This window comes from Diachasmimorpha longicaudata, unplaced genomic scaffold (genome assembly GCF_034640455.1).
Source record: "Diachasmimorpha longicaudata isolate KC_UGA_2023 unplaced genomic scaffold, iyDiaLong2 ctg00000148.1, whole genome shotgun sequence".
In the NCBI taxonomy this organism is placed as follows: Eukaryota; Metazoa; Arthropoda; class Insecta; order Hymenoptera; family Braconidae; genus Diachasmimorpha; species Diachasmimorpha longicaudata.
The window spans coordinates 45,008-55,797 of NW_026973955.1; the positions used below are offsets into that span (position 1 = coordinate 45,008).

Sequence of the window (10,790 nt, forward strand, 5' to 3'; positions counted from 1 at the left end):
TGTGTACGACTTTTAAAGTATGTTACAATGAAGAACCTGCAGAATCTAATAAAGAAATCGAATCGAATTTTCAAATGAGATATAATCCTCCATCACTGAGAAGCATTGCAATCGCGAATTTATTAAATGAAAAGAAATATGCGAAAAATGCAAAAACTTTGGCTGTGGTTACTAAAGCAATTGTGCATAATAGTGATGTATTATTATATAAAATGTCGAAGTCAAATGGTTTTTTCGACTGCATAGAACACACAAGATTATGCAAAGCAGGAGTGGGGGAAAAACTCTATTGGTACTACTTTTTTAGGGCGTGTGAGGAAGAATATTATCTCCCTGCGGGGGAGGAGACATTGGTCTACAAGAAAGGAAATGGGCCAATCATTGACCTTTCCTTTCAATAGCCAACAAATGCAAAACAAGTGGGGGGGGGGGGAAAGGAAAACTCGAGCATCCGCCCCCATCAGGTATGCAAAGGACCCCCCACCAAGGGCAAATCTTCAAAAAAGTGTGGAAAACTTAGCCCCTCCTCCTCTAAACTAGGGATGCATCAAGGACCCCAGTGAGATCATTTTACTGCATTTACGTTTTTTACGTCAAAATGACATCAAGTCAAATGAGCTCATCTCCAAAATCCAGTTATCAATCAGGTTATCAGCCTGGAACTTTTAAACCTAAAAAATCTAAATATGGTGGAAACAAGGCCAATCAAAACGGAATTAAGATAATTAGTGATCGTGTAGTGCAATATAACAGTGATGAGAAAAGATCAATTGAAAAAATAGTGAAAAAAGTGAAACTTCAAAGACATGAGATTTCCAAGACAGGTCCTGTCATAAATATTGACTTTGACCTTCAAAAGGTTGAAAAGAAGAAGAAAAACTCAGCCAGACGATTGGGCCATAAATCAGCCGGTAGCACTCAAAGTGGCTCTAAAATCCTGAAAGTCAATAATAAAAAAACAAGTGAAATTATGCAAGTGAGTACAGAAGAAAAAAAGTTATGGATTAATATGTTAGAAAAAGATCTTGATTTATTCAATCAAGTGAACTACATTGATAAGAAAAAGGATCTGAATAAAATACAGGCTCGCGAAAAACGTTTAAAACTCGCGGAAAAAAAGAAGGCCGACTTTATCGCTCGCGAAAAACGTCGCGAACTAGCTAAGGAAAAACAAAGACAATTTAGAGCTCGCGAATCAGAAAAAAATCGATCCAAGGACAACACATCGAAGGATATCATCCCTGAGCCCATGATGGAATTGGATTCATCGATCGAGATCATTCCCAGCACTCCATCGGTAATCAATTTAATCCTGGAACGCGAGGGTGAAGATGCTCAGCATGGATCATTGAATTTCGCGGCCTCAACCCCGAAAAGTAAATATTCAATCAATCAATTATACGAATTTTGAGATTAGATTGATTTAAGCTAATCTTGTATTTTTTTCATTTCAGAACCGCGAAAAACTATCGAGGAAATCGAGGCCGTTCTAGTCGCGTTGGGCGCGAATCTAGAACAAAGGAATCGCGAGGACGATTACGAAGGTCGATGGGCTCCAACGCAGCGCCAAAAAGAGCTTGATCAAATTGCGATGCAATTGGATCAAAGCGGGGATGATGATGATGAAGGATTGGTCATCCAGAGTCTTGATTTCACCCCGTTATCACCCAGTAACCGTTCGGCTTAAAAATTCATTAAACATGTTTGTATTTTTTGAATAGCTGAAATAAAAGTCATACATTTTATTGCATTACCTGTGAGTCGTGACTTTTTTTTTATTGCTAGGCAAGACCCAATATTCCCTCTCCTGTCCCCTGCCCTTTTTTTTCACGTAGAAGCTAGGAGAAATTTCTCTCTCGCTTCTTCTTCGTCGGCGTCCTGTAGTCTTTCGTTTATTGTCTCTTTCCTTCTCGTTGTTTAGAGGGTTTAGAGAACAATTTTGACTTTTTCCTCGTCTTTCCCGCATATATCCTTACCCTCATCTCCTTCTAACTTACGGTTTAGAGGGTTGAGGGCGAAATAGTGGGGCAAAAGTTATATAAACCGTGAGGTCCCACTATTCGCCCTCTTTCACCACCGACATCCCCGAGGACTAGTGTCTTGTCCTGTTTTAGCGTTTTTTTGTGTGTTTTTTAAAAAAATTGAAAAAATGGTGAAAGTGACGTGTGCAGGAGCCTGCCAGGAGGATTACGTCCGCGAGGTAAGTTTTTTTTTTTTTTAAATATTTATTTGTGCATGTTTTTCGTGGGGTTTCGCGGTTTTTGGTGCGTGACGTTTTTCTCGCGATTTTTTATATGTGTTTCGCGGTTTTTTTTTTTAATTTTCATTTTTTCGCGTCTGTGGGTTCATTTCGCGTATTTTTATATTCTTGGTTTTTTTTTTTTTGGTTTTCATTTCGCGTATTTTTATATTGTTTAAATGTCGGCATGCCTATACGTTTCGCGTTTTTTTTTTAAATTTCAAATCCGCGTTTTTTTTTTCATATTATTTTCGTTATTGTTTTAGTTTTTTTGGTTTTTCGTTTTTCTTTTGTTTCAGTTTTAAATTCATTTTGTTTGTTTTAGTTTTTTGATTTTTTTTTGTTTTTCGTTTGTTTTAGTTTTAAATTCATTTTGTGCGTTTTAGTTTTTCAATTTTTCGTTTGTTTTTAGTTTTTAGATTTTTCGTTTTTCGTTTGTTTTAGTTTTTTAGTTTGTTAAATTCATTCTTCTTCTCTTTGTTTTTTTTTTAATTTTTAAATTCATTCATTCTGTTTATCTTTTTTTAATTTTCAATTCATTGTGTTGTTTTTCAATTTACACATGCTGGCCACCAGGAGGGAGAGAGCCTACCTGAGGGAGGCAAATACGTGGCTGCGGTGGGAGGACGAGGAGGGTGAATCCCTGGAAGGCGAAAACATTTTCGCCATCCAGGATTTGCACGCCAGGGCCGCCAAATGGTTGGCGGATGTCGAGGACGAGGCCTTCATGGTAAGTTTTTGGCTCTCTCTCTCTCTCTCTCTCTCTCTCTCTCTCTCTCTCTCTCTCTGTAAACCCCCCTTTATTCCCTTTAACCCCTTCCTGTCATCCCCATCTGGCTATTCCTCTCCTAAAAAATACCCCCTTCCTTCCTCATTTTCCTATAATTATTGTATATTAATGTATTTTTATTTTCCTTTTGTTTCAGGCCGGAGCCCGTTGGGAGGGAGGTGTCGGCCCAGACACCCCGAGAGCGCGGTGGATCCGCGCTGTGAGGCGCGAGTCGCGCCAGTTCGAGGCCGAGGGCGAGCAGGTGCTCGTCCTATACGACGTCGAGGATGCCTGGGCGCTGAGGATCCTCTTCGGGGAGGAGCCCGCCCAGCCTGACCTGACGGAGGAGGACTGGTCCCTGGAGCAGTGGGACTGAGACCCCTGCCCCCCCCCCCCTCCAACTTGATTTAAATTTTAAAAAAAATGTATTTTTAATTTTAAGTTTTTTTAAAAATAAAACAAAATTTAAAAATCAATATTTACTTGTTTATTTATTTATTTATTTCCCTTAGCTTTAAATTAGAAAATAAAATTAGGAAAAACAAAAAAAAAAAAAAAAAATTTGTATTTTAGTTTTAAGTTTTATTTTTTAATAAAATTTTTTTTTAATATAAATATTTTCTTTTTTCTATTTTTATTTATTTCCCTCGATTTCTTTCCCTTAGTTTTAAGTTTAAATATTAAGAAAAAAAAGTATTTTAGATTTAGATTTATTATTATTATTAATTGTATTTTAGTTTTAAGTTTTTTTTTAATAAAAAAAGTTTTTTTTAAATAAATATTTGTGTCCTTCTTTTTAAATATTTACATCTTTTATTTTTAAATTATTATTAAATAGGATTCGGGTGGGGAAAACCTTAGTGTTCAAAATCCCGCGGTCAATTCAGGATGACCAACCGGACGACCTCGGCCAATCACCCTTGACCATCGTAACGAGAGGTCACGATCGAATTCGGGATCGTTACGATGGTCAGTACGCCATGATCATTCGGACAGGACATACGGTGTGTCTTACGGGTAATTCCACCGGGGAATTTTGGCTACCAACGGATAACCAACGGGGTTAGATCGGCAAATTAAACACGGCGGAAAATACAGTCCACTATCAATTAACCGAATAGTTTTTTACCATCACGGAGTGCACACAGTGTATATTTATTTAACCCAATAAATCGGAACATTATCACACCACGTGCCAATTATTCGCCATTCCCGGAACTTCCTCACCCACCATCCCATCCGGCCCAAATCATCCCGGAAACTCACAATAAAATAAACATTGGTCCTTCGAGCCGGATTCGGGAGTGAAGTGTGTGAAGTGCATCGGAAAATTCATCGTGGGAATTCTACGTGGGATAAAGGACGCCGGCCACGCGGTAATCTACGGGGCCCACTTCATAGAACCCACGGACTCGGCGAGGACATCGGCCAAATTCCTCAAGGGATTACGTACGGGACAATAGCAACGGGCTTTGTTTACATCGGATTACCCGAGAGGTATCAAGGTCGAACACACCGGGCGCTCAACTCGGCATCGAGCGCGTTATCGATCGACGAGGCGGTCGGTAACTCAGCGGCGGTACAATAACAACAGTCGGTAAATACTTACCAACCAATCGGTAAGTCAACCATCAGCGCTTATACATCCCGTGTCAACGCATGCGCCACTCATCAAATAAGGGATACATAGTTAGTTGGGTCCAAATTTACTAAATTTAAATTACAATTTAAAGGGACACTCATCAGTAATAATGGAACGAGATCCCTCCCAATTATGGACCACGATGGTGGAAGAGAATGACCGGATTCTCGCATCGATGGGAATTTCGGAGGATCCCACAACGGAAATTCCCGGCAACGCATCGGAGGAGGCCTCCTCCAAGGAACTGGTATCGGAGCCGGTTACTAAGACTAGGAGGTCTATCACACCTTGGCCCAGTAGTGTGGAAAACCGGATCAGGATCCAACTAACTCGGATGAGATCTCTACGGGAGATCACGGAAAGGCTGCGGAGCGAAGAGGCAGGAGCCCTTCGCTATGATGAGCTCCAATCAAATCGGATCGTGGTAGGGGACACGTGGTCCAAATTCTCGGCCTACCACGAGAAGCTGATTGAGGAATCAGGCGAAGAAGTAATGGACCACCCTTACTTCGCCGAAGATATGTTCGCCCAGGCGGACAGAATCTATAGGAAGGCGATGGACGAGCTAGGCCGTAGAGCGGCTAGTCTCCCACAACGCGGATCGGGAACTCAACAGGGATCCTCAACCAGCCATTTGGAACGATTACAGGTGCCGGAGTTCCACGGCACCTACTCGGAGTGGAGAAACTTCCACGACGCCTACGTATCACTTGTCCACAGCCAGGCCGGCTATTCGGATATGGACAAGATGATACGGCTAAGGAAGGCGCTAAAGGGATCGGCGGCAGAGCTCATCACCAACATCGGGACGGGAGCTGCCCACTATGAGACAGCCTGGAAGAAGCTCGTAGCCCGGTACGAGAACCCACGGCTGATTATGGCAGCTCATTTAAATCGGCTGTTGAAACTGAAGGACGTGAAGGAGCTATCGTCTAAGAGCCTCCTTCAGGTAATTGACGCGGTTACGGAATCGCTCACGGCTCTCAAGAACCTCGGGGCACCGACAGAATGGTGGGACATAATGATCTGTCACCTAATTAGGAGGTCTCTTGATCGGAACTCCAGCCAGGACTGGGAGCTGAAGCTGGGAGACTCCACAGATCCCCCGCAGCTGGAGACCTTCCTCGAGTTTCTCAGGGCCCGAGCAAGGGCCTGGGAAAATATCGAGAGGGAAGGGGAAAAGCTGACTTCGGAACGGCCGAAACAGTCAGCAAAGGTCCATCACGGAACATCATCGGGACCATCATCAGAGGTTAAGGGAACCTCGAACAAAAGGACGGCATGTGTGGCCTGCGGAGGGCCACACTGGATTGGACCGGAGTGTGCCAAGTTCTTCGGCATGAATGCCGTTCAAAAGAGGCAGTTCCTCGTAGACGAGGGACTGTGTTACAACTGCTTGGGGCCTCATCGGGCAACAAAATGTAAGAGCACCAGGAGGTGTCGGCATTGCAACGGGTTGCACCACACTCTCATCCACGAGAGGAGGCACGATACGCCGGAAAACTCAACAAAGGCCAGCACATCATCGGAGCCTAGCACGAGCGGTTAAGTAGCTCTTTATTATACACTATAATAAATATCGGCTACCTTAACCGCTGTGTACGTTGACAGGAAACATCACGGGAACCGGAACCGGAGCGAGCATCAAGGCGGTTCCTGTCAACGAACAACCGGGACCAGCATCACGCCAGGACCAACAACACGGCGCATCACCATCGGGGAAGAGGTCGACGACCTCTCAGATTCATCTCGGGGAATCTTATAACTCGGAAGTGTACCACCACTCGGAAAATCTACCGGCAAAACAGCAATATTCGGGTGATCATCAACATTCGGCGGAAAATCAATTCGGACAGAAATCCCATGAAGAAGCCATGCCTCGTGAAGAGGAACCACTCTCGGAGAAGCAACCGGACAATCACCACGGGGATCAATATCATTCGGAACCGCAGTCGGTCAATCAGGTGGACACGCGCAACGTATTGGAAGCTCAACAGAGCTGTCAACAGGGAAATCAACTGGTCGTCCTGGCAACGGCAAGGGTTATTGCCCTGAATCACCACGGATACTCAAGACCAGCAAGGATCCTCATCGACCAAGGCTCAGAAGTGTCATTGGTATCTGAGCGCTTGGTCAATCAACTACAATTGAAACGGAGGTCCTCATCACTATCAATTGTCGGCATCGGAGAAACTTCCTCGGGAAGCACGCGTGGGGTTGTGTCATTCGACTTACAACCGAGACACAATTCTACTGCGTTGCTCAACTTGGAGGCTCACATCATGAGCAAGCTCACGGCAAAGATCCCACCATTTGCCTGTGACACACGGACTCCCCAGGAACTTTGGAAACTCAATTTGGCGGATCGGACATTCCTACAACCTGGGGCTATCGACATAATCATCGGAGCTGATTACTACGGAAAAATTATCACGGACGGAATTATGAGATACAACGGAACAGGTCTCATAGCCCAGCAGACATCCTTTGGCTGGGTAGTGTCGGGGCCAGTCTGCTGTACAGGCTGCGCTAAGAAGCGGTCACTGAGGGTGACCACACGGACCATCAACCAACAATTATTGGACTGCTTAAAGAAGTTCTGGACGCAGGAAGAAATACCGGACAACCCATCAACGGTAATGAGTAAGGCTGATGCAGAATGCGAGCAGCATTTTGTGGAAACTCATAGAAGAGACGCAACGGGACGGTATACAGTACGTCTACCGTTTAAATCATCGCCTGCCGTCCTAGGGGATACAGCATCGACGGCTCGGATTCGCTTACAGAAGCTCAACAGGCGATTGGCGGCAGATCCACAGGCTCATACACTATACCGGAAATTCATTAAGGAGTATGAGGCCTTGGATCACATGCAACGGGCACCATCGACGTCAGAGACACGGTTGGCATACTACTTGCCTCATCACGGAGTGCTGAGACCGGATAGCACGACGACCAAACTAAGGGTCGTATTCGACGCTTCACATCGAAGCTCTACGGGAGTGTCACTGAATGATATCCTTCATTCAGGACCAAAACTTCAAACGGAGTGCTCTGACGTCCTCATCTGGCTTCGTCGGCATCGATTAGTCTTCGGAGCGGACATCGAGAAAATGTTCCGCCAGATTCGCGTCCATCAGGATGATTGGGACTATCAACGAATCTTCTGGAACGACGACGGCCAGATCATCGAATATCAGCTAACAACGGTCACTTACGGGACCAGCTGTGCACCTTGGCTGTCTCTTCGGGTGCTGAAGCAGCTGGCAATCGATGAAGCTCATCGATTTCCTTTGGCTTTATCAACGTTCGCACGGGGGCGATACGTTGACGATATCTACGGAGGTGCAGAAACCGAAGAGGAATTGGGAAAAAATAATCAAGGATCTAATCGGACTCTGCATGGCGGGCGGCATGCCACTGCAGAAATGGTGCAGCAACGCGCCACGGACACTCGGACAACTCGGAATATCGGCGGAATCAGCTCTAACTATCGAATTCGGGGAATCATCAGTGAAAGTGCTGGGCCTCTGCTGGCAGCCTCAGACAGACACTTTCCACTTCAAGGCAAGAAACTTCAGCGGAGACACCATCACCAAACGCGTAATCCTGTCCGAGATTGCGCAAATTTATGATCCTTTGGGACTAATAGCACCGGTCACCATCACGGCAAAAATATTTATACAAGAATTGTGGCTGCTCAAGCTCGACTGGGACGAGCAAATACCAATGACACACACTAAACGGTGGAGAAGTTTCAGGGAGGAACTTCAACGGCTGAGCAGCCTATCAATACCACGATGGCTACATCTTTCATCGGGAAAGAAAATACAACTTCACGGATTTGCGGACGCATCGACCCTGGCAATGGGTGCATCGGTCTATCTTCGATCCTGGTCAGCATCATCGGGAGTCAACGTCAACTTGGTTTGTGCCAAAACCAAGGTGGCTCCCCTCAAGAAGATGACCATTCCACGGCTGGAGCTCACGGCAGCTGTCATGGTCACAAATCTAATGGCCTATGTACAGCGAGCTCTGGAACTTGACGATGCGGAGCTCTACTCATGGAGCGACTCATCAGTAGCCATCGCATGGATCAACGGAGATCCATCACGGTGGAAGGACTTTGTGCAGAACAGGGTTCTCAAGATCCAAGAAACCCTGCCTACTGCCAAATGGAATCACATCAACGGCAAGGAGAATCCAGCGGACTGCGCATCAAGAGGAATATCACCAACGGAATTGCGGGAGCATCATCTCTGGTGGACTGGACCATCATGGCTTGTCCAACCACCAGAACAATGGGTAGCAGCATCAACGGAATTAGCATCAACCTCGGAATTAGCATCAGTGGTGGCAATGGAGGCGAAACCACCCACCATCAGCTCATACCCAGTGCACATTGTCGACGAAGATGCACTGATCAATCGGATTTCGTCATGGAACAAGCTAGCTCGAATCACAGCCTGGGTGAATCGAGCAATAAACAAATTCAAGGGACAACCAACACCGGATTCTCCACAACTCGGAACTACGGAAATAGAGGACGGAAGACTGTTCTGGGTTAAGTACACCCAACAGCGATACTTCGGACGGGAAATCACCACATTGAAGGCTGGAAGATCACTGGCAGCCAAGCATCGTATGGCGACGCTGACGCCATACCTGGAGAACGACGTCATGCGCATGGGCGGACGTCTTCGGAATTCAACATTGGATCCGGAGGAGAAGAATCCAATTATTCTCCCACGTCACTCGCCGCTCTCATCACTTATCATTGCGGAAGCTCATCAGAGGAGCTTCCACGGGGGAACGCAACTCACGTTGGCACACATCCGGCAGAGGTACTGGATCATCGGAGGACGGGCACCAGTACGCTCACACATATTAAAGTGCGTCATCTGCGCACGTCATCGAGCTGTGCGAGCTCAACAGCTGATGGGACAGCTGCCATCGCGACGAGTGACACCATCACGAGTCTTCCTTCACTCAGGAGTAGACTTCGCCGGCCCAATCAACATCCTGAGGTGGAGAGGCTCCGGGGCAGGCAAAACGATGTACAAGGCGTACATTTGCTTATTTGTCTGCTTCGCCACATCCGCCACACATTTGGAACTGGTCACAGACCTCACGGCGGACGGATTCATCGCAGCGTACAAGCGATTTACGGCAAGACGGGGAATTTGCGCGACCCTGACCAGTGACAGGGGATTAAACTTCATCGGGGCAGAAAAGGAATTACGGCAAATCATCCACCAGGCATCTAGCGAATCGGCAACCATCAGGAACTGGCTAGCAACAAACGGAACGGAATGGAGATTTAACCCGCCCTACTCGCCACACATGGGAGGCAAGTGGGAGGCCGCGGTTAAATCCACGAAACATCACCTACGGAGAGTGATAGGAACTTCAACTCTGACGTACGAGGAATTTACGACTCTTCTGACTCAGGTTGAAGCCATCCTGAACTCGCGGCCACTCTGCCCGATAAATAACGACCCGCAAGACACCACGGCATTGACACCAGGGCACTTCATCATCGGCGGATCGCTGACAGCGATTCCAGAACCAAGTCTGGAACACATCAACACGGATCGGCTAAACAGGTGGCAACTTATCACGCAGAAGGTGCAGAACTTCTGGGACCATTGGGCACGCGAGTGCGTGCATCGATATCAACAAATCTATCGGTGGAGGAAACCAACGGACGACATTAAAATTGGGACGTTGGTTCTCATATCAAATGAGCAGGAACCGCCAACCAGATGGCCCCTGGCTCGAGTCATCAGGATCCACCCAGGACGGGACAACTTGACCAGGGTTGTCACACTTTGGAAGGGCAACAAGGAAACGCAGCGGGCAATCCATCGATTGGTACCACTACCAATCAACGGCGACCTACTGGAAGGTCAAAATTAAACGGACAGTCTACATCGTCACCCAGGGGGGTGACGCAGGGCGGGCGGTATGTTCAAAATCCCGCGGTCAATTCAGGATGACCAACCGGACGACCTCGGTCAATCACCCTTGACCATCGTAACGAGAGGTCACGATCGAATTCGGGATCGTTACGATGGTCAGTACGCCATCATCATTCGGACAGGACATACGGTGTGTCTTACGGGTAATTCCACCGGGGA

At 46.4% G+C, this 10,790-nt stretch overlaps 3 protein-coding genes across 3 annotated transcripts; all 3 read left to right on the forward strand.

Annotated features, from left to right (window-relative positions):
* Window positions 1–2,799: 2,799 nt before the first annotated feature.
* On the forward strand, window positions 2,800–3,386 carry LOC135172059 (uncharacterized). Its single transcript, XM_064138427.1, has 2 exons — window positions 2,800–2,969; window positions 3,166–3,386. The coding sequence occupies exons 1-2, from the start codon at window positions 2,802–2,804 to the stop codon at window positions 3,382–3,384; spliced, it is 387 nt and encodes a 128-aa protein (XP_063994497.1). The 5' UTR covers window positions 2,800–2,801; the 3' UTR covers window positions 3,385–3,386.
* Window positions 3,387–4,887: 1,501 nt separating this feature from the next.
* Window positions 4,888–8,424, forward strand: LOC135172058 (uncharacterized). Its single transcript, XM_064138426.1, has 2 exons — window positions 4,888–6,194; window positions 6,262–8,424. The coding sequence occupies exons 1-2, from the start codon at window positions 4,985–4,987 to the stop codon at window positions 8,283–8,285; spliced, it is 3,234 nt and encodes a 1,077-aa protein (XP_063994496.1). The 5' UTR covers window positions 4,888–4,984; the 3' UTR covers window positions 8,286–8,424.
* Window positions 8,380–10,569, forward strand: LOC135172057 (uncharacterized). The gene has a single exon (XM_064138424.1). It carries the CDS (start codon window positions 8,380–8,382, stop codon window positions 10,567–10,569), a length of 2,190 nt encoding a protein of 729 aa, XP_063994494.1.
* The last annotated feature ends 221 nt before the right edge of the window (window positions 10,570–10,790 follow it).

What these genes read in the sequence shown, in the direction of transcription:
- LOC135172058 (XM_064138426.1), top strand. Translation starts at nt 4,985, where the DNA reads ATGAGATCTCTACGGGAGATCACGGAAAGGCTGCGGAGCGAAGAGGCA. An exon ending in ATCGGAGCCTAGCACGAGCG is followed by an intron (nt 6,195 to 6,261) that starts GTTAAGTAGCTC and finishes GTACGTTGACAG; the next exon opens with GAAACATCACGGGAACCGGA.
- LOC135172057 (XM_064138424.1), top strand. Translation starts at nt 8,380, where the DNA reads ATGACACACACTAAACGGTGGAGAAGTTTCAGGGAGGAACTTCAACGG.
- LOC135172059 (XM_064138427.1), top strand. Translation starts at nt 2,802, where the DNA reads ATGCTGGCCACCAGGAGGGAGAGAGCCTACCTGAGGGAGGCAAATACG. An exon ending in TCGAGGACGAGGCCTTCATG is followed by an intron (nt 2,970 to 3,165) that starts GTAAGTTTTTGG and finishes CTTTTGTTTCAG; the next exon opens with GCCGGAGCCCGTTGGGAGGG.